This window comes from Triticum dicoccoides, chromosome 2A (genome assembly GCF_002162155.2).
Source record: "Triticum dicoccoides isolate Atlit2015 ecotype Zavitan chromosome 2A, WEW_v2.0, whole genome shotgun sequence".
NCBI lineage: Eukaryota > Viridiplantae > Streptophyta > Magnoliopsida > Poales > Poaceae > Triticum > Triticum dicoccoides.
This window is the reverse complement of record NC_041382.1, coordinates 64570650-64593159: the sequence shown is the minus strand read 5'-3', so window position 1 is coordinate 64593159 and position 22510 is coordinate 64570650. Positions and strand designations below refer to the sequence as shown.

General features: G+C 47.2%; 2 protein-coding genes across 2 annotated transcripts in view; both read left to right on the top strand.

Moving 5' to 3' along the window:
- LOC119353263 (mediator of RNA polymerase II transcription subunit 33A-like) overlaps window positions 1-3751 on the top strand; it is an 8602-nt gene extending 4851 nt beyond the window's left edge. The window contains exons 9-12 of the mRNA XM_037619858.1: window positions 113-280; window positions 1123-1798; window positions 1904-2110; window positions 2269-3751. Of these exons, the coding sequence (XP_037475755.1) occupies window positions 113-280; window positions 1123-1798; window positions 1904-2110; window positions 2269-3368 (2151 nt within the window). The 3' untranslated portion in view covers window positions 3369-3751. The remainder of the gene's footprint in view (window positions 1-112; window positions 281-1122; window positions 1799-1903; window positions 2111-2268) is intronic.
- Window positions 3752-17527: 13776 nt separating this feature from the next.
- Window positions 17528-18738, top strand: LOC119353262. Its single transcript, XM_037619857.1, has one exon. The coding sequence runs from the start codon at window positions 17566-17568 to the stop codon at window positions 18535-18537; it is 972 nt and encodes a 323-aa protein (XP_037475754.1). The 5' UTR covers window positions 17528-17565; the 3' UTR covers window positions 18538-18738.
- Window positions 18739-22510: the final 3772 nt, after the last annotated feature.

Sequence of the window (22510 nt, the reverse complement as noted above, 5' to 3'; positions counted from 1 at the left end):
GGGGGTAGTTTTCTGGGTCTATTCTTGTGAGCACATGGAAATGGGTCTGAAAATTCTATCTGGCAACTTTTCCTTTAAAACATCTTATTTATATTCTACATGTTTTCTTCAGGAACATGTTGTCCGCATGGTGGTCAAGTTATTGTCGCCTCCTTTGCCCTCAGATTCTTCATTGCAGGGGAGCATGAGCCACTACCTTAGTCAGAAGTCTACCTTAAATGCAATCTTACTTGGTGTCTCATATGTCGATGCTGTCCACATCTTTTCTTTATATGGAATGGTAAGCAATGCACTGTCTGCTTGACTGTAATATTCTTGCAACAATCCATTGTTAACATATGAAATTGGTGGCGGAGTCTGTATTTTCTGTCCAGAGCGCATCGTAAAAATATGTTCTTTTTTTGTTTGTCTTGAAAGTAGAAAAAGAAGCGAGTTCATCAGTAGTCAGAAGGGCAATTTGCTGGTGCCCAGGGGAACTGGCATCTCCATTTGCTAAAGCCTAACTACATTGTTTAGCAAATTCCAAAAGCTTGAACAATGCCTCAGTGTCACATTTTGTCACTGATATAAAAAAGAAGACAAGTTTACCATTATAGTGCATGTGGATATAAATTAATGTCCGCATGCAATATCTTGGTTCCTGTTCTTGTGTCATTTTCAAAGTTGGCACCTCATATGCTTATCAGCCCTTCTTTAAGATGCATTGATGGCAAATCCATGTTCTTACCACTTTTCTGGCATATCTGTTCTAAGACTTGATGGCTGAAGTTGCTCTGTAGGTTTTGAGATGCACCACATAAATTTGTGTGCCTCTGGATTAGTTTCTTGATGTATATTGTTATGGCCATACCCCACTATGTACTAAAGCTTTAATATTGGTACGCTACTGTCTGCACTGTGATAACCCATAATGCTGCATTCTACTCCCTCCATAAAGAAATATAAGAGTGTTTAGATCACTAAAGTAGTGATCTAAACGCTCTTATATTTCTTTACTGAGGGAATATCAAATAGATAGATAGCTACTTTTTCACTTTTCATGTGCTCTAGAATAATGTTGTCTGCAGTCTATATGTTTGTGCTGTTTGTTAGTTCACAATATAATAACCTTTTGTCATACAGGTTCCAGATGTTGCCGCAGCTTTAATGCCACTCTGTGAAGCTTTTGGGTCAATGCCACCCCCATCTAACCACAGGTCTACCATTGTTGATGAAACGTCGGTTTACTCGGTCTTCTCTTGTGCATTTCTTTGTCTTCTCCGGTTGTGGAAATTTTACAAACCCCCTCAAGAGTATTGTCTTGCTGGCCGTGGAGGCTCGGTAAGGTTGGAACTTACCCTGGACTATTTGGTGTTAATGCACAATAGCCGTATTGAGTTCCCAAATTCATCTGCTACTAGTACTAACTCTGGCAGCAGTACGGGCTCGTTCGATGAGGTCCCAACCCAACCAATTTATATTGACTCCTTCCCCAAGCTAAGGGCTTGGTACATTCAGAATCAAGCTTGCATAGCCTCTACTCTTTCTGGACTTGGCAATACAAATCCTGTCCATCAAGTTGCAAACAAAATTTTGAGTATGATTTGCCGGAAAATTACTAAAAGCGGGGTAGTATCTGGTAATCTTTCATCTGCTTCCAGTAGCAGTGTCAGTGGTTCCTCTCTAAGTACATCTGACGATTCTTACCAAAGGCCGACACTTCCAGCATGGGAATTTCTAGAAGCAGTTCCTTATGTTCTTGAAGCTGTTCTTACAGCTTGTTCACACGGGAGGATTTCCAGCCGAGACATGACTACCAGTGAGCAACCTCCTTGCTTCCATTTTAATATATTATATTGATTTTCCAGTCCTATGGGGATATGTCTTAATCTCATTCATGTGTTAATGTGCCGTTGCATTGCAGGTTTAAGGGATCTAGTGGACTTCTTACCAGCTTCTCTTGCTGCAATTGTTAGCTACTTCTCAGCAGAAATTACACGAGGAATATGGAAAGCTGTGCCTATGAACGGAACTGAATGGCCCAGCCCTGGTGCTGCTCTTCACTCCATTGAAGATGAAGTAAAGGAAATCCTTGCATCTGCTGGTGTTCAGATTCACAGCTGCTATCCACGTACAACCTGCTTCCTATTCTTATGCATCAATTTAGTTGCATTAGTTCATACTATGTGTGATAACCTTCAGGTTTTCAGCACCATCATTGCAGAAAATTTGCCCCAATATCTTTATTGCTCTATGTGCTTATAGAAAATTTTCATTTTACTCTTGCAGGTGGTGTGCCGCCAATGCTTCCTTTACCAATGGCTGCACTTGTCAGCTTGACAATTACGTTTAAGCTGGATAGGAGTCTCGACTACATTCACGGGATCATTGGTCAGGCACTGGAGAACTGTGCAGGGGGTAGTTCCTGGCCAAGCATGCCCATCATAGGGGCCTTGTGGACACAGAAAGTGCGAAGGTGGCATGATTTTATTGTCCTCTCATGTATTCGGTCTCCGTTTGGCAGAGACAAAGATGCGGTAGCACAGCTCATCCAAGGTTGCTTCTCATCCTTTCTGCGCTCATCCCCATCCAGTGGGTCTGATATTACTGCAAGCCGTGGAGTTGGAGCTTTAATGGGAGAGTCAATCACAGGCCACCAAGGTCTTCATTTTCCCATGGCCCCTGGATTCATCTACCTGAGAACTTGTCGAACATTCCATGATACTTACTTTGTGAGCGAGATGATCCTCAGGCAAGTGATTGATTGTTCCCACAAACTTGCAAATGGATGGTCTTCCAATGGGCCTCCACATTTAAAATCAGGTCGACCGCCACTGTCTGGTGCTGCATCCATGGCTTCTCAGGTTGCCATGCTTGGTGCGGGGCTGCTGTGTGTTGCAGGGGGCCCTCTCCTGGTCCAGGTGCTATATGAGGAGACCTTGCCGACGCTACTGCTATCAGCTCAGGAACAGATGTTGGAAGACCCTGGACCAGTGGCCAGCACACTTCAAGGTTATGCCATGGCCAACATGCTTTTTTTCTGTGGGAGTCTACTCTGGGGCTCAGAAAAGACTTCTCCCATCATGAAACTGTCATTCCTCTCGAGAAGACCGCGAGTGGTGGGCACCCACATGGATTTCATCGCTGGTGTTCTGGATGGGCACATCCTGCTGGGGTGCGACCCAGGCACTTGGAAGGCGTATGTATCGTGCTTTGTATTCCTCGTGGTGAAGTTTGTCCCGACATGGCTACGGGACATAAAACTGGACACGCTGAAGAAGATTGCTGCGGGGCTTCGAAGTTGGCAGGAGCACGATCTTGCCCTATCACTACTCGAGCGAGGAGGACCAAAGGCAATCTCTGCTGTAGTTGAAACCTTGCTACAGTGATCTTGCCTTGTGTAATTTTTTGCCCCCAACCTAACTTGTAGGAGCCATTGCAGTCTCAAAGCCTGAATTCCGGCTGGTGAGCCATCAGGCCAGCAAATAGTCGTGTTCATCTGTGGAGTAGTGTCAGGTCATCTCGTATGGTCTCTTTGCTGGATGTTTTACTGAAGCATGTAAGTTCAAATTCTCAGAGCCGACGACAAGTATCCTGGGTAAAGTACCCCAGCTATAATAACATGTGTAATATAACATGGCGCAATGTACGTCTACAATTAATTAGCCCCTCCTTTTAGAAGAAAATTTGGCCCTCTTGGAGGCTTAGATTTCCAGTTTGCCTGCGAATTTTGGTAGGTCGGCTATGGAGGCTCTGAATCTTTGCGATATCATAGTGGTATGGAATCTCTGTTCAACAACATTGTACTCCCTCTGTCTGGAAAAACTTGTCCCTCAAATGGATGTATATCTAGCACAAAGTTAGTGCTAGATACATCCATTTGAGAGACAAGCCTGAGACAAGTTTTTTCGACAGAGGGAGTACTGTTTTAGGTTTTGACATCTGACTGTTTTCCCATTCTTATATGTTATCTCCTTATAATATGTTATTTACAACGTTAACATAGTGTTATTCATGAGAATAATACTCTGAGTTCTCACTCGGAGAAAAAGAGTTGATGAATTTTGAGCACTGAATTTGGGGATGCAATCTATTTTCCAGTGTTGAATTATATAAATGTAACGAGACAGTTCTTCATGTAAGCCATGTGGCAAAAATGTTCGAACTTTGTATTACTTTTAAAATGTTCGAACCTGGTATTACTTTGCGTCGTCAACATAATCCTATATCAACGAGGATACCCACGAGTGGTTTTGTGACTTTGTGAGCAAGTTTTAAGACCCCACGGAACGGATAGTCATTTTGCTAGCCTTCATAAGGAGCAAGAACCGCCAAATGTGTTTCTAACAAAAAAGAAGTGCCAAATGTGAATGCAACCACTTCCGTGAAAGCAATTTGAAGAGAACAAAGGATTTTGGCATCAAGGAAGGCGATTTATTGGTGGAAGGGGGAAAAACAAAATCAAAGGTCTACCAAAAAAGTAGAAAAATCTTTACATATTGGAATAGAAAAATCTGAAACACACCGAGGAAAGAAATGGAGGGCATCCAGAGTTCCAGAGAGATGAGCAATTTCACGTCAGCAATGGACCGGCGGTGATGGGCGCTTTTACCATTGGCGATGAGCAATTTCAATTGTTTGTGATGAACAAATCCATAGTACCGGGGAGGGGGAGGGGCGCAAAGCATTTTGTACTCCCTCCGTTCCTAAATACTTGTCTTTCTAGGCATTTAACAAGTGACTACATACAGAGCAAAATGAGTAAATCTACACTTTAAAATATGTCTACATACATTCGTATGTAGTAGTTATTTGAAATGTCTAGAAAGACAAATATTTAGGAACGGAAGGAGTATCAATGATATGTTTTGTGAGAAGCAAGGAGCACTACGTCATAATTGAATGGACTATGCCACCAGCCCACCACCACCAAGAGACTTGGGAGTGCAACCCTCGGCCAATCTCCCACATCATCTTCGAGTCAGCAGCAGGCTCCCACAAGAATCCTTGACGACGCGCACATGCAGCAAGATCAGAGGGTATGGGGAATGGTCACGCAGTCAGGCCACCACGACGTGTACGTGAGTGAATCATCAATCTCTCCACGGTTGGACATCCATCGGCTTTCAGGTTTTGTGCCGTCTTCTGTCAGGCAAATAAGCTTAAGCTGGGGAAATTTTTGCATCTAACGAGCCGTGCTTGCAAGAACAAGACCCGGTCTAGACGTGATTTTCTTTTTCAAGAAAAGTAGCCGTGAAGATCATCGGTACAGTTTAGTGGGTGGTCCGCCTTGTTGAGCTTGGCATGGAGATGGTGTAGTTGATCGACGTCGCAACGGGTTGCACCGTGCTCCTCCTCCTTGTCGCGTGTTCCGGTAGAGCTTTGTGTTGATGATGTGTCGAGACTATGGTAGAACACACATGAATAGCGATGTGAACATTAGTAGGAGACACAAAATGTCGGGTACAACTTTTCTCTTCATTAAATATATCTCCAAATAGAATAAAATTGTATAATTATAATATTCCTATGAATATAGAAATTTGTGCTCAACTTATATGCGCAGGATTCCATGTCCTTTGGCTTGGAAAGGGAGCAAAGAGGAAGACCACACGGGGCCAGTTTCAACATTCTTCGCTACGCTCCGGTCCACATTAATGAGCGAGCTTTGCAATAGCTATGGACAAAACCAAATATATTTACTCCGCGTATTATATTTGGGTCAGGTCAAATTTTATAAAGTTCGATCAAATTTATTTTAAAAAATATCAACAACTACAATACCAAGTATATAAACTATGAAACTACATTTCATAATGTATCTAACAATATTGATTTCGCGTTGCGAATGTTGATTTTTTTTATAAGTTTGGTCAAAGTAGAAATATTTGTAACTTCGAATAAAACTTATATGCGGACTAAAAAGGACCGGAGGAAGTACTATGTTGATGTGACATGCAGTAATTACCCTCCCTCAAGTTGGAATCATTTTTTGCGACAAAGGGCACTCGTTATTGACTCATAATATCGCATCAAGCGGATAGACACAACAAGCACACACTTGGCCTCTGCACAACTAGGACGACACAACCAAGAAAGAAAGAATGAAAGAAAGAAAGAAAGAAAAGGACCCATAAGGGTCAGGCGAACAATCTACATAAGCAAAACATCAACTACTACAACCGTCTTTGACAACACCCGAACGATGAGAAGGTTCCCCCAATAACGGTACCTCCAGCAAGGAAATGATGCATGAACACCCTCATTGCCGGATCGGACCACATAGGCCAGATCATGGGGTTTCACCCAGAAGAGAGTGACCGAGTATTCCCCCATCAGTGCTTTCAACAAGGGAGTGTAAACCACCACTGCCAGGTACAAGCAATGAACGCCAGACCTAGGGTTTCACACAGGAACTCGAGACCTGGTATTCACCACCATAGACGAAGTCCTCTGTGTTGCTGCCACCAACTTGCCAGTGAAAAAGTCATGCTGCAATGTCCCCATCAACATCGGAATTGCGGATCAAAGTGAACACCACATATCGGGAATTTGCTGAGATGGCAAATCTGACCATGCAAACAATGACCGCGCATGCTAGCACCTGGCATCGATGTGGGGAACACCACGATCACTGAAGCATGGTAGATATCTAGTGAAGAATGGCCGCTGTCGGTGTCAAAACCGGCGGATCTCGGGTAGGGGGTCCCAAACTGTGCGTCTAGGCCGGATGGTAACATGAGGCAAGGGACACGAAGTTTTACCCAGGTTCGGGCCCTCTCGATGGAGGTAAAACCCTACGTCCTGCTTGATTAATATTGATGATATGTGTAGTACAAGAGTAGATCTACCACGAGATCGGAGATGCTAAACCCTAGAAGCTAGCCTATGGTATGATTGTTGTTATGTATGTTGTCCTACGGACTAAAACCCTCCGGTTTATATAGACACCGGAGAGGGCTAGGGTTACACAAAGTCGGTTACAATGGTAGGAGATCTACATATCCGTATCGCCAAGCTTGCCTTCCACGCCAAGGAAAGTCCCTTCCGGACACGGGATAGAGTCTTCAATCTTGTATCTTCATAGTCCAGGAGTCCGGCTGAAGGTATAGTCCGGCTATCCGGACACCCCCTAATCCAGGACTCCCTCAGTAGCCCCCGAACCAGGCTTCAATGACGATGAGTCCGGCGCACAGATTGTCTTCGGCATTGCAAGGCGGGTTCTCCTCCAAATTCCGTGTACCTGTTGAATAAAGTCCGGTTTCTTGTAGATGTTGCGCTCCTTGGCTTCTACACCCAATAATGGCCGCTTCTCATGTGTCAAACGAATATGAAAAGTTTGAGTGTTTTTACATTCACACCCCTAGCCGCGTAAATGAGCTGACCTATTTAAGGGGACGAGGATTTAGATCCAAACCACATCTTCCCCCCTTCGCGAGTGTTCATCAGAGCGCATCCAACAAAGGTCCATTCCACCATGGCCAGCCGTCGCGACTCCTCCTCTCGCCCTTCCAGCCCTCAGCCTGGATATTGGGAGAGATGCTCCATCTCGCATAGCGAGCTAGTGACTCTCCAGACCAAGGGATTTCTCCCCCGGGCCTATATGGTCCCGGTTCGAGCCGGCCTTGCCATCTATAATGGCGGAGAGCAAGCGGAGAGTGCCCCTAATCCCTCCAAAGAAGAGCGGGTGTGCCTCATCCCTTATTTAATAAGGGGGCTCGGATTTCCAATCCATCCATTTCTCTGGGGGCTCCTGGAGTTCTATGGCCTCCAGCTACACAATCTCACGCCTGCCTCCGTATTGCATATCGCGGGCTTCGTAGCCCTCTGCGAGCTATTTTTGGGTATCGAGGCTCATTTCGGGCTATGGAAAAGGTTATTCTGCCTTGTGCCCCGCTCTAAGGAGGGGTCAATGTATCAAGTGGGCGGAGCCGAAGTGTGGCGCATCGCCGGGACCGGATATCTGTCCGGAACCCCAAAGAAGGCATCCGAAGACTGGCCCTCAGAATGGTTTTATATAGAAGACGTCCCGCTGTCGGATCCTGTCCGGATCGGCCTCCCTGAATTCGACAGTGCTCCCTTAAAGAAGCGCCTAAGCTGGCGTCCACGGAGCCCTCAGAGGGAAAGTGACAGGGACATCATTTACCTGATGGGCCGAATAAGATTGTTAGCCCATTCCGGACTAACCACGATCGGGGTTATGGCCGAATGCATTATGCGGGGGGTGCAACCGCTTCAATATAGAAGCCACCCCATGTGGGACTTCAACGGGGAGGACGACGCCACCCGCTACGGCCGTAAGGGGCCGGATTCAGCTACAGCTCTACTAAAGATCTTGTCCACTTTGTATAAGGGAGAAGAGGAGGAATTTCTCCGCGTCAACCGATAGGGTGGATTCTCTATGCACAATCCCCCAGGCTGGGTAAGCGGTCGTATTTACTTGCCCATCCGTTTTGTATTCCCATTGTTAAATATTCAGTCTGACGACTTCAACGCAGGAACTGCGCCGGGCTGTTAAGGAAATAAGCAGCCCTCCTCCACAACCCGAGGACCCAGGACGGTCCCTCGACCCGGCCTCTCAAGAGGATCCGGACATATCTGTGGAGCTGATTGATGGAGTGTTCCATCAATTGAGCAAGGACAACGCCTTGGTGGCCATTACGGTCGATTACCCAGGGCTAATCCCGGCCTCCCAGGTAACTGAGATCGAAGTCCCAGTACCCCGAATAGGTGTCCGCCCTCTCGTGTTTTCAGTTTCCTGATTACAACCGAACTTTGCAGGGGAGGTTTTTAAGGCGGAAGGCCGAACCTGCGGCGACAAGCCAACGAGGGGCCGCAGGGCCCCGTGGGTAGAAAAGAAGTGTAGTCCGGACCGAGGCGTCAGCGCAAAGGTATGGCGCCCCCCTTATCCCAGGTGTTATACCTTCGAGGCACATTGACACTCATGCTCTCTTCAGGACAAAGAGACCTCGCCGGACTATATTCGAAGAGGCTGCCAATCGCGCCTCCACCAGTCAGGCTCCAAAGCCTGGTCCGGAGGCGGAGGCGAACGCAAGGCGCGTGCCAGACGCTCCTCCGACGGAGGATGTGGACGGGTTGTCTGCCACCAACTCTGAGGTGGAGAGTGCCATGAACCACAGGCGTCGCCGGACAATTCTTCGCGATGCTTGTTTCTCCCAAGGGACGTTAGATGCCTTCAACTCGGGAGATGCATACCTCCGTGCCGCTCAAAATGGTCAAGCCAGAGCCACGGAGCAATATGTAAAATACATACGGGTAAGAAAATTTTGGTAATTATATATATATACCAGTAGCCCCTGAGACTTGAAACAGTTAGAATAACTGATTTAAGGATCATTTGTTATGCAGGTTCTTACAGAAAAGAATTCCCTACTGTCCAAGGAGCTGGAAGAGTGCAAAGCCCAACTTGAGGCCGCACTAGCCGCGGCAGGGGAGCCCAAGGAGACCCCCTTTGGTAATATACACTTCAAAAGATAAGTATTTTGCGAAGCACGGCATGGGTGCGAATCTGACAAATGAAATTGTAGATGGCGCCGGATTGAATCCGGAAAGGCAACACCTCCTACGCCAGCTAAAGGCTGGTGAGAAGGTGCTGACAAAGGTGAGGTGGGAGAAAAACGATCTCTAAGATGCCAACACCAAGCTGGGCGTCGAGCTGAAAGATGTTCGTGCCCAGCTGTTAGACTCCGTGAAGGAGAATCAGCGGCTTCGGCGCGGCATATTTGGTAAGTGCTTGAACGAACCTTTGAAAGAAAGTTCGGCGGGGAAGTCGACTAACAGAGCAATGTCTGTAGGTGTGCTAACAGGTCGTCCTGCAGAGGAGATGCCCGGTTCTACGGGTGACCTTCTTCCCGAGCTCTTGCAACTGCTCGATCGAGTTCGGCAGGCGATGCAAGGCGTCGCCCAGGCCCTGTGGCCATCCGTATCCATGCCCGAAGGTCTTGGAGAGCTTGCGGAGAAGCTAAAGGGAGCACGGCGGCGCTTCCGATTGTGGAAGATATCGGCCTGCCGTCAAGGCGCTAGGGAGGCCTGGGCCATGGTGAAGACGTGGTACGCAAAGGCTGACCCCAACCACATGGCTGAGGTCGGTCCTGTAGGGCCCGATGGGAAGGAGATCCCTGTAAGCTTAGTATACAGCCAAGTAGAGTTGGCCGCAAAGTATTCCCAGCAGGACTGTAAATTAGACAGCCTGTTAGATGGTATTGAAGAGGAATACAATCAGTCAAAATGACTATGTAATTTAATTGACATTTATAATGCCTTCTAGCCGGATTGTAGATCATTTGTCATGGCCGACCTTTTCACTTCAGCCTCGGGACCTGACGGTCCGGAGTGTGTCCGAATTCCCATGCGGTTATATAGGAACCGGCGAATGCATGGAGACCAGTCGTAGGGGTCATTAGTGCGTGAACAGACAAGTGCTCGACTAGTTATGTTATATTACATGGTTAGTAAGAAACATCTTCCAGGGAGAATAGTTCCGTTAGGGGTTCCTTTCCCTGGGAGGCATGCCCTAAGGTGCATGTCCATGCTGCGAAAAGAAATGCAGGAAAAACATCTGGGGGCGTATAGATAAAAATAAAAAAGATCATCTTTAGTTCACCGACCGAATATTTCCTTAAGAACGCTAGCTTTCGGCTTCACCCAGTCTGAGGTACACGTCCAGTTGACCCGGCAGTAACAATCGCAGAGGTGCTCCCTTTACCACCTAGCCGAACAATCGGGAACGTAGGGGTAAGCACATGAGCCAGGCAACCCAGCTTGGTCAAAACTTAAGTCATATCGATGCATATAATGGTGAATAAAAGGTACATGCGGAAGTGTGACACATGTGTTGGACATGTAGCCCGTATGAATAAGCTTCTGTTTAAAGAAGCCCCCAGGTTTAATGAGCGCGGATAGCGCGTCACTTTATGAGCCTTTAAAGGCTATAAGAGAGAGAGAGAGAGAAGAAGAGAAATGTAAGACAGAAAATATATAAAAAATGGACAGAGGAAGGAGACGAACACAGAGTCCGGCGCTAGGCATAGAATCTTCGGAGACGGGCTGCGTTCCATGGGTTCGGCTCGAGTCGGTTATCCGATGCATCCCACAGGCGGTACGCTCCACCAGTCAGGACTTGGTCAATTATGAAGGGACCTTCCCACTTGGGCTTGAGTTTGTCCTTTTTCTTGTCCGGTAGTCGTAGAACTAATTCGCCAACGTTGTAATTTTTGGCCCGTACTTCTCTGCTTTGGTATCTTCGAGCCTGCTGTTGATAGAATGCGGAACGGGCTTTTGCCACGTCACACTCCTCCTCCAATGCGTCCAAGCTGTCCTGCCGATCGAGCTCGGATTCTCTTTCTTCGTACATGCGCACTCAAGGTGAGTCATGAATTATGCCGCAAGGCAAAACTGCCTCTACGCCGTACACCATAAAGAATGGTGTGTATCCGGTGGTGCGATTCGGCGTGGTCCGCAGCCTCCAGAGTACGGAGTCGAGCTCCTCTACCTAGTGAGTGTTAGATTCCTTGAGGGACCGCACTAATCTGGGTTTGATGCCGCTCATGATAAGACCATTTGCACGTTCGACCTGGCCGTTAGTTTGTGGGTGATAGACGGAAGCTTAATCGACTTGATGCCCATGTTTTTGCACCAGAGTTTTACCTCGTCGACCGTGAAGTTCGTGCCGTTATCAGTGATGATGCTATGGGGGACGCCGTAATGGTGTATATAAAGTCTATCACCGGTCCGGATTCGACCGTCTTAACAGGCTTGGCTTCTATCCATTTGGTGAACTTATCCACCATGACCAGTAAGTATTTTTGCTTGTGGGTTCCGCCTTTAAGGGGTCCAACCATGTCAAGCCCCCAGACCGCAAAGGGCCAAGTAATGAGGATAGTTTGGAGGGCGGTGGGTGGCATATGGCTTTGGTTTGCAAAGAGCTGGCAACCGGTGCATCGTTGGACTAAGTCCTGAGCGTCTGCCCGGGCCGTCGGCCAATAAAAGCCTGTACGGAAGGCCTTGCTTACAAGGGACCGAGCTGCAGCGTGATGACCGCCGAGTCCGGCATGAATTTCAGCCAGGAGGTTCCGCCCCTCCTCTTCGGAGATGCACCTTTGAAGGACTCCGGTAGTGCTTTTCTTATAAAGCTCTCCCTCGTGGACTCTGTAGGCTTTGGATCGCCGCACTATGCAGCATGCCTCATTTTGGTCCTCGGGGAGTTCCTGCCTAGTAAGGTAGGCGATGAATGGTTCTATCCACGGGGCGATGACGGCCATTATTACGTGGGCTGAAGGTGTTATTTCATTGGCAGAGCCTCCGATTGTGTCAGAATGTTCAGTGTCGGGCAGTGCGGTTGAGTCCGGGCTGTTATTGTTCGGCTCCCCTTCCCATACTACGGATGGCTTGAACAACCTTTCCAAGAAGATGTTGGGGAGGGGGGGACTACATCGCTTTTTGCGCCGATGCGTGCCAGGACATCTACCGCCTGATTACTTTCCGGGCTATATGGTGAAATTCAAGCCCCTCGAACCGAGCTGACATTTTTAGGACGGCGTTGCGGTAAGCTGCCATTTTTGGATCCTTGGCATCGAAGTGTCCATTTATTTGGGATATTGTGAGGTTTGAGTCCCCGCGCATCTCTAGGCGTTGAATACCCATGGATACTGCCATCCGGAGACCATGTAAAAGGGCCTCATATTCGGCTGCATTATTGGAGTCCGTGTACATAATCTGGAGTACGTATTGAACTATGTCTCCTGTGGGGGACATCAAAACGACGCCAGCCCCTAGTCCGGTCAACATCTTGGAGCCGTCGAAATGCATGATCCAATTTGAATATGTGCCGTACTCTTTAGGGAGTTCGGCCTCCGTCCATTCTGCGACGAAGTCGGCCAAGACTTGCGACTTGATGGCTCGCCGTGGCTTATAAGTTATGTCGAACGGGAGGAGCTCAATGGCCCATTTTGCAATCCGGCCCGTTGCGTCATGGTTGTTTATAATATCGTTAAGTGGTACTCCCGAGGCTACTGTTATTGAACACTCTTGAAAGTAGTGTCATAGCTTCCGGGATGCCATGAATACCGCGTACGCAATCTTTTGATAATGCGGGTACCGTGATTTGCAGGGAGTGAGGACAGTGGACACATAATAGACCGGCTTTTGAAGGGGGAATTTGTGTCCGTCCGCTTCTCGTTCGACGACGAGCACTGCGCTTACAACCTGATGTGTTGCTGCAATGTATAATAGCATTGGTTCACCAATGTTTGGCGCGGCCAGGACTGGGTTTGTTGCCAGTATGGCTTTTATTTCGTCGAGTCCGGCTGTGGCTGCATCCGTCCATTTGAAGTGTTCGGTGCGCCGAAGGAGGCGGTAAAGGGGTAGGGCCTTTTCTCCCAAGCGGGAGATAAAGCGGCTTAGAGCCGCCACGCATCCGGTTAACTTTTGTATTTGTTTGAGGTCCTTTGGGATATCCAGTTGCGACAGAGCTCGGGTCTTGGCTGGATTTGCTTCAATTCCTCTACCGGATACAATGAAGCCCAAGAGCTTTCCGTCTGGAATGCCGAAAACGCATTTTTCCGGGTTGAGCTTGATGTCGTATGTTCGGAGGTTATCAAATGTGAGCCTCAAGTCATCCACTAGAGATTCAACATGTCTTGTTTTGACGACCACATCATCTACATATGCCTCCACTGTTTTGCCGATCTGGCTTGCCAGACATGTCTGAATCATGCGCTGATATATTGCGCCTTCGTTTTTGAGCCCGAAGGGCATCGTGTTGAAGCATAATGGGCCGTATGGTGTGATAAATGCCATTGCGGCTTGGTCTGGTTCTGCCATCTTGATTTGATGGTAGCCGGAATATGCGTCGAGGAAACACAACGAATCGTGTCCTGCGGTAGTGTCGATAATTTGATCAATGCGGGGGAGGGGGAAGGGATCCTTTGGGCAAGCCTTGTTAAGGTCTTTAAAATCAACACACATGCACCAGGATTTGTCCTTCTTTGGTACCATCACCAGGTTTGCTAGCCAGTCCGGATGTTTTATATCTCTGATGAATCCGGCCTCCAATAGCTTTGCTAGCTCCTCTCCCATGGCCTGTCTCTTAGGTTCGGAGGCCGAGGAATTTCCGAACTCGAAAATTTGGATTCCTGGATGTTGTCCAATGAATCCAGCCCGTCGCCTGACTCTAAGTTCAGGTCTTGAGTGATATCCTCCCCTCCGCGGGTATCCGGCTTGGAGGGATCGGGAATCCGGACGTAGCGAGTCCTTAATATAGATGAAGGGTCACCGCACTGTCCCTCTACCACGGCAACGTGATGGGTGACTTGAGGAGAGTTAATCTCTCTCAGATCGGGTTTAGGCCCAATCTGGTCGTAATCCATAGCGAATCCCAGGGCGGCGAAGCGATCCAAGAGCTCGTTTATGGAGGAGAGATCCATTGGATCTAACTACTCGGCAAGGTCCGAGCTAACATGAAGATTGTTTTTGATGGCTCGAGAGGTCACCATCGGCGCAGAAGCCGAACAGGCGGTCATAAGAAAACCACCTAGCCGGAGGGTTTGGCCGACAACCAAAGCTCCCTTAGCAACGGTGCCGTCTTTAAAGATGGGGCGAGGCATCCTTCCTGATGGCGACGACATAGAGGAACTCTCAATGAAAGCACCAATGTCGGTGTCAAAACCGGCGGATCTCGGGTAGGTGGTCCCGAACTGTGCGTCTAGGCCGGATGATAACAGGAGGCAAGGGACACGAAGTTTTACCCTGGTTCGGGCCCTCTCGATGGAGGTAAAACCCTACGTCCTACTTGATTAATATTGATGATATGGGTAGTACAAGAGTAGATCTACCACGAGATCGGAGAGGCTAAACCCTAGAAGCTAGCCTATGGTATGATTGTTGTTGTGTATGTTGTCCTACGGACTAAAACTCTCTGGTTTATATAGACACCGGAGAGGGCTAGGGTTACACAAAGTCGGTTACAATGGTAGGAGATCTACATATCCGTATCGCCAAGCTTGCCTTCCACGCCAAGGAAAGTCCCTTCTGGACACGGGATGGAGTCTTCAATCTTGTATCTTCATAGTCCAGGAGTCCGGCTGAAGGTATAGTCCGGCCATCCGGACACCCCCTAATCCAGGACTCCCTCAGCCGCCGTGAGGGCGGAAGCATAATGTAGCCTGGCATGCGAAGCTCGATGGCCAAATCATGTGCACCACCACCGAGCATCCACCACCATCCGATTGAGCAAACCAAGATCCGCCTGACCAACACCTGACCGAGACATGACGTGCCTCGCTGCCCAAATGTCAACCAATGGTGGTAAGCATCCTGAGACACACGCATGGATTGCCGCCCAAACACCCACCAGTGGTGGCACGCATCTCGAAAGCCATGGAGCGGACCAGAACTACATTCATCCACCTGGTTCCTCTTCCTCCCTGTGTTCATCCCATCACTTGTAAGTGGGTCTATAAGATTAATACTCCCTTCGATGGTTCTGTCGAGCATTATAAAGCTTGTCTTGTAGCTTGTGGCTTTCAGCAGGAGCATGGTCGTTATTAGGATTGTACATTTTCTCCTATGGCCCATATGACCACTATCGGCACACTTCTCGGCATGGCCTCTATTCACCATTGGTCTGTGTCTCAACTTGATATTAAGAATGCCTTTCTTAATGGTGAGTTGCGTGAGGAGGTTTATATGCAACCACCACATGGGTATTCAGTTCCTGATGGCGTGGTTTGCTGTGTTCGTTGCTCTTTCTATGGCCTTAAGCAAGCCGCCCGCTCTTGGTTTGAGCATTTTGCCTCTGTGGTGTCTGCGGCTGTTTTTTGCCCACTACTCATGATCCAACGCTATTTGTCAACCTTTTTGCTCGTGGGTGCACTCTTCTTCTTCTGTATGTTGATAACATATTGACATGATCATCACCGACGACGATTCTGAGTACATTACCTTTGTCAAGGCCCGTCTCAGTGAGTAGTTTCATATGTCTGATCTTGGTCCCCTTCGTTACTTCCCTGGGATTGAGATTTCCTCCACTTCTGATGACTTTTTTATTTCTCAAGAAAATTATATCCAAGATCTTCTTACTCGTGCGGCTCTTAGTGATGAGCGCACTGTTGAGACTCTTATGGAGCTCAATGTTCATCTTCGTGCTTCTAATGGTGAGCCCTTGTTTGATCCGACGCGTTATCGTCATCTTGTTGGAAGTCTTTTCTATCTTGCTCTCACTGGTCCAGATATCTTCTATCTTGTCCATATTCCGAGTCAGTTTGTTTCTGCTCCCACTTCAGTTCATTATAGTCACTTTCTCGTGTTCTAGGACATCTTAGTGGCATAACCGTATCTTTTCCCCGTTCTAGCACGTTACAGCTCCAGGTCTATTCAGATGCTATGTGGGCTAGTGATCCCTCGAATCGCCGATCCCTTTTTGCTTACCGTGTTTTTCTTGGTGGTTCTCTCATTGCCTGAAAGACGAAAAAACATACTGCAATTCCCCGTTCAAGTGTTGAGGCCGAGTTGTGAGCTATGGCTCTTCCGACCCAGAAGTTCACCCTGTGTGTTCGGTTTATTCGGTTTACATGGTTCGGTTTATACGGGTTTGCGGTTTGTATGGTATTAATACTTCGGTAAATACGATATATGTAATTAAAATACGGTTTGGTTTCGGTATATACCAAATTATTTCAGTATGATTTCGGTATATACCAGAAAAACCGAAGTTGACGCGAATTTGAAAATGACGTAATAATAATTTGCAAATGTATGACTCAAAATACCAAATTGATATTGAATTTGTTTATGGTTATGGACGTGCTTAGCATTTTTAAAAGGGAAAATTGACTGTTACAAGAAAAATTTACGTGCTTAGTATTGATTTTGACTCATGTACAAGAAAAATGACAACTTGTATGGTTGTTCATCTCAAGAAGTATAAATTTATTGTTTTTACTTTGATTTATTCGGTTAACCGTTCAGTTTTTCGGTATATACCATGAAAACCAAAGTTCAAATCGGTATGAAAAGTTTATACCATACCGAAACCAAAAACCATAAAAACTATAAAATCGATTCGATTCGGTTTATTTTCGATACGATTTTCAAATGCACAGAGTGACCAGAAGTGACTTGGTGGTTACCATGGTTACGGAAGGATTTTGGTGTTTCTGTTTCTACACCTATCACCCTCTCGTCAGACAATACAAGTGCCATCTTTAGAAGGATAGAATTATAGAACTGTGGTCTGCCCCTGAATATCTAGATGGTCTGCCGATGGTAACCAGAGTAGGAGTTTATCAACACTTGGTCTCATCGATCCCTGCTAAAATTCGCAAGCCGTCCACACCACATCCGAGCGGTCTAATCCAAGTCCAACTAATAAACCAAACAAAGTTTCCAAGGTAGTACTACAACGCGTTCGTTCACCCACCATCATAAAAAGAGTCAAAAATCCTTTCTTTATAAGCTCGCCGTTCCGCTCCTCCGCGCGCGCACGGGGCCCCGGAGCAACCCCACCCGCGCACCCACCCACCCACCCACCCAATCAAGATCTAGCCCAGCTCAATCCCTGAGCCGGCCATGGCGGCCCGACCGCCGCCCCCGTGCTTCTTCTCCTTCCTCAAGCACGGCGCCCTCCTCCCGGCGCGCCACGGCGGGCTCTTCCTGCCGCTGCTCGCGCTCACCGCGGCCCTCGCCGCGGCGCTCCTCCTCACCAACTCCCTCGCCGTGCAGCCCCTCGCCGCCGCCGCGCTGGTCGACGCCAGCGCCATCAGCCGCGCCGACCCGGCCGGCGCCGCGTACCCAGGCCTCGTCAGGGCGCTCAGGGGCGACCTCAGGCGGCTCCTGCTCGAGGTTGGCGCGTGCGTCCTCGCCGCGGTCGTCGTCGGGTCCGCCATCAAGATAGCCACCGTCTTCGCCGCCGTCAGGGCGTTCTCCTCCGGCACCGATGACGACGACGCCACCGAGCGGCTGACCGTGTCCGCTGTCCTGGGCGGCGCGAGGGGCAACCTGTGGGGGCCCGTCGCGACCGTGGCCTTCGGGTACGTCCTCGAGGTGGCCTGCGCGGGCGCCATCGTCGCGCTGGCGCTGGCCACGGTCTACCTCCTGGAGCGCTCGCTGCTGCTCCTCTTCCTCGACGTCCTGCTCGTGCTCCTCGCGTCGCTCTTCCTCGTCTACCTCACCGTGGTCTGCGCGGTGGCGGTCGTGGTCTCGGTGGCGGAGCCGGGGCGGCACGGCGCGGCGGCGGTGTCCCGCGCGTGGCGGCTGATGGAGGGGAGGAGCGCGCGGGCGGCGCTCTACGTGGTCGCGACGTGCGCGCTCGGCGCCGCGGTGTCGCCGGTGTACACGCTGGCGCTGAGGCTTTGGCCGCGGAGCCCGTGCGCCGGGGTGGCCGCCGGCGCCGCCTACGTGGCCCTGCTCGGCGCCGTGGAGGTGTTCTCCGTCGCGGCCGTCACGGCGTACTACTTCGAGTGCAGGGACAGCAAGGAGGAGGAGGAGGTGGCGGCAGCCCACAGACACAGATACGCCAAGCTGCCCAATGGAGATGCGTGAATAGCTGATGTTCGATCAATTCATTCCCTTATTTTTGCTTGTCAATACATTGGATTAGTGTTAGTAAAATATACTCCACCATTGTTATGGTTTCAGCCAAAACAAATTACTTGTACTATTAACAAAGAACAGACAGAAAGAAATGTATTTGTCTTCAAGATAGTGGAAATTTCCTCGCGGTCAAGAGCAATTTCAAGACAATTCCTTCCCAGCAAATGTTCGTCAGTTAGTATTACCGTATACATAAAGTTATCCTTATATCAGCAAAGCATATATATATAGAGATACAAATCAAAAGAAATGGACGATAACATGAACTACCAGCCCATCATCACCCATACCACCATACAACCGCCTAGCTAAAAAAGTCGTTGCCGTTTCGTTGTCACATTCAAATCCAGCGGGACAAAGACAGCTAATGCTTCATAGAGGTTGTAATTAAGAGAACTGATAAATAATTATTTAAACAATAAGCGTCACATGTGTGACATGAATCAATCCGGTTTTATCATTTTTTTTAACTAAAGTTGTCATCCGAAAAGAAAAAAACAAATTAAAACTAAAACTTGTCATCCGAAAGAAAGTTGCAAATTTGTCATAAAAAAGTTTGGAGTCATCATGTGTTTGTGTCACACATATGACACTTATCAGATCCAATAATTAAACCCGCGGAGACAAAGACCATAATATCCGGTCCTTGACAGGAAGGGTTCCGGTACATGCTTAGCAACGGGGAGAGGAGCAAGGAAAGAATGGAAAGATAATCCTGACGGAGCCCGTAGTTTTCAGAGACTGTCAAACAAAGGCGGCAGGAATATTTCCTCGTGGAGCAAAGCACACGATTCCACTAGGCCTCGCGTCCCTATCTCCCTCGGATGACTCGGCCCCCACTTCTTCTAGCTTTCGATCCGGCCATGCAGAAAGCTGAGGGCATGACACGACACGGCGTCAAAAGCCGGTGCCGGCGGGTTAAATTTGATAGTGTTGCTGTGCAAAGTTGATTGTTAGTTTAATGCTCCGAACTGCCAAAACGTACTTGTTGGAACCGACCGTTGTTTTGTTTTTTGCGAGGTAGAAATCGATGGTTTGTTAGGGCAACTCCAACGCAGCGCCCCCAAACTGTCCCGGGACGTGTTTTGCTGTCCAACGCGATCCTATATATGTCTACGAATCGGTTCAGAAACCCTACCCTAGCTCTAGCTCTACCAAACTTATCTTGATGATGCCATCACAGGAGGAGGTGACGTACTGGATTGAATCCTCATTGGTTTCGCGACACCATGGCGTGGTGGGGCAGCTGTCGGCAGCCGGCTTTCGGGGCGGTGGCTGGGGAGAAGAACAGAGAGGATGTGCACGAGAGTGAGAGAGGGCAACCCAGACGTGAGAGAGTGAGGAGAGAGGGCGACCCGGTGCCGATTCGGGCCAGTTATTATCGAGCAGGCGCGTCGGTGGTCACTGTAGCACCGTCAAATGTCGTCACTTTGCGGCCATTATGCCACGTCATAAAAAATGGGACCCACATGTCATAATCGAGGTTAAAGTGCCTAAAGTGACGGGTCAATATTTTCTGCAAAAGATTAAGCCCGGAATCAATGCTTTCTCGGAGGAATTCGTAGAATGGTTTTCTGCAACTCACTCGTTCCAGTTGCATGTTTCACCCACACCCGGTTGTATCATCATGTAATCATGGTGACTATCCTTTTGACTTTGTCGAAGCCATTGAGGAGATGGTATTAATCTTTAGATCTTTTGAAATTTTAACTTGGATGAATAGATTTCACCCTCATTATATATCGGTTACTTTTCATTTTGAGAAAAATTATATATCGGTTACTAAGCATGCAGACTTGTTGGAGACAGTCTGATGGGCTGGCACTTACAGGGATGACGGTCTGGCCCAATTCGTGACATGGGTGTAGAAGAGGAAGTGTCGCCGCCGCCGCCACCACCGTGAGACACTTCCTCTTCTACACCCACTCTCTAAGTCCTCTTCTTGCTTGTTCGTATATTCAGCTACCCAAATACTTCCGGCCGGGGCATGTGCTATATGTTCGTGAGATCACAGGAGGTTCCTACCAGGTTATGTTCTACTACCGCCTGGGGCATTTGAGAATAAACTTTTCTGGTTCACTGCATTATTCTTGAAGTTGGTGAGCAGCAAGGCCAGGAGATAATTGTATCTATAGTCTCCATAGTCGTTGACGACGTCTAACTTGGTCTTGGAACTTGCGTATTGTTTAAATACGGCCCCGATACAAGAGAGTACGTGATCAATACGGTCCCGATACAAGAGAATACGTGATCAATACGGTTTCTAAGGTTAAAACAACAGTCCTAACTCTACAAATTGTGTATGTATCTTGTAAAAAAGGGCGTAGTGGGGATTCGAACCGGCAAGCTCTGGCCCATCAGCGCATCTCCAATGGGAGGCGCTAGTACCAGGCGCCAGGGTAGAAATCCCGTCCATTTCGTCAGATTCCCACGCAAATCCTGGCTTTTTGTTAGCGCCGGCGCAAAATCAGGCATCGAGCGCCCCAGCCTTTTCTCGTCGCCGTTCTGTTTTATTTTGAACTAGCGTAGCACCTGTCCTTTTGCGGTTAGCGTTGGAGAGGCAGGTTTTAACACGAACGCTTAGCCAAAAATCCTTCCCCTAAGCGCCTATTCAAGCGCTTGGCATTGTACATGCCCTCACTGCGCGAGCTGTCCAAAAGGCCAAGTCAGTGGTGTTGTATAAAATCAGGATGCATTATCTATTATATGCATATCGTTGCCTTTAAAAAAATTCCGTGTATTTTTAAAATGTCATGAGTTAAAAAAACGCTCTTCGATTCAAAGAATGTTCATGATTCAAAAATAAAAGTTTGTGTCTACAAAAAACGTCCATGATTTTTTTATTAAAACCAATGTTTGAGAATTTAAAAAATAATTCCAAATTTTTAAAACATGTTCATTGATTCAAAAAAAAATCATGAATTCAAAAAATGTTTGTCACAAACAAAAAGTGTTTCTGAATTTCCAAAGTTGTTCCTGAATTTCAAGAAATGTTCGCCTATGCAAAAAAAAAACTTGTTGACGAGTTCCAAAATTTTTATGCAATTTGAAAAAATTTTCTTGAATAGAAAAAGATTCATGAATTTAGAAAATATTCGCAACTTCATAATTATGGTGAAGATTTTTTTTTCAGTTTGGTGAACAAATTTTAAATTCGAAAAATGTTCACCCCAATTTGTAAAAATGTTTATTTATTTGAAAAAAATGTTCATGAATTAAAAATATTCGCAATTCCAAAAAAAATGTACATAGTGAGTGCGCGCGCACCAGGTCGCTCGCACCAAATAGGAGACCGCAAAAAATGAACACGAAAAACAAAAAATACAGGCCCGTCCAGCCCAAAAGAAAAGACTATGTCTACCTTAATAGATTTTGTTTTCTAAAAAACCTAAATAGATATCTTTTCACTAAAAAAAACCCTAAATAGATCTCTTATAGAAAAGACTACATAAAATAATATATGTGAAAATTTGAAATCTTTATAGAATGTAAAAGAAAAGTTTGCATAGTTTCATAAAATTCCCAATAATGGTGGACCAATATATTTTTTGGAACTCGTCAACAAGTTTTATTTTGCATAGGCGAACATTTCTTGAAATTGGGGAACACATTTTGAAATATAATATTTTTTGCTTGTGACAAACATTTTATGAATTCATGAATATTTTTTTAATCAGCGATTTTTTTGGAAATATTTTAAAAAACATTCCGAAACATTGTTATGAATGTTTTGAAAAAATTCATGGACATTTTTTGTAGACACTAACTTTTTATTTTTGAATCATGAACATTTTTTGAATTGATGATTTTTTTAAAGACAACTATACCCATATAATAAACGATGCATCCTCATATGAAACAATATTGCGGACTTGGCCTGGTGGCTAGCTCGCCTAGTGATGGGGTCGAGCTTTCCGGCAAT

Coding starts and splice junctions, on each gene's coding strand:
- LOC119353262 (XM_037619857.1), top strand. CDS start 17,566: ATGGCGGCCCGACCGCCGCCCCCGTGCTTCTTCTCCTTCCTCAAGCAC.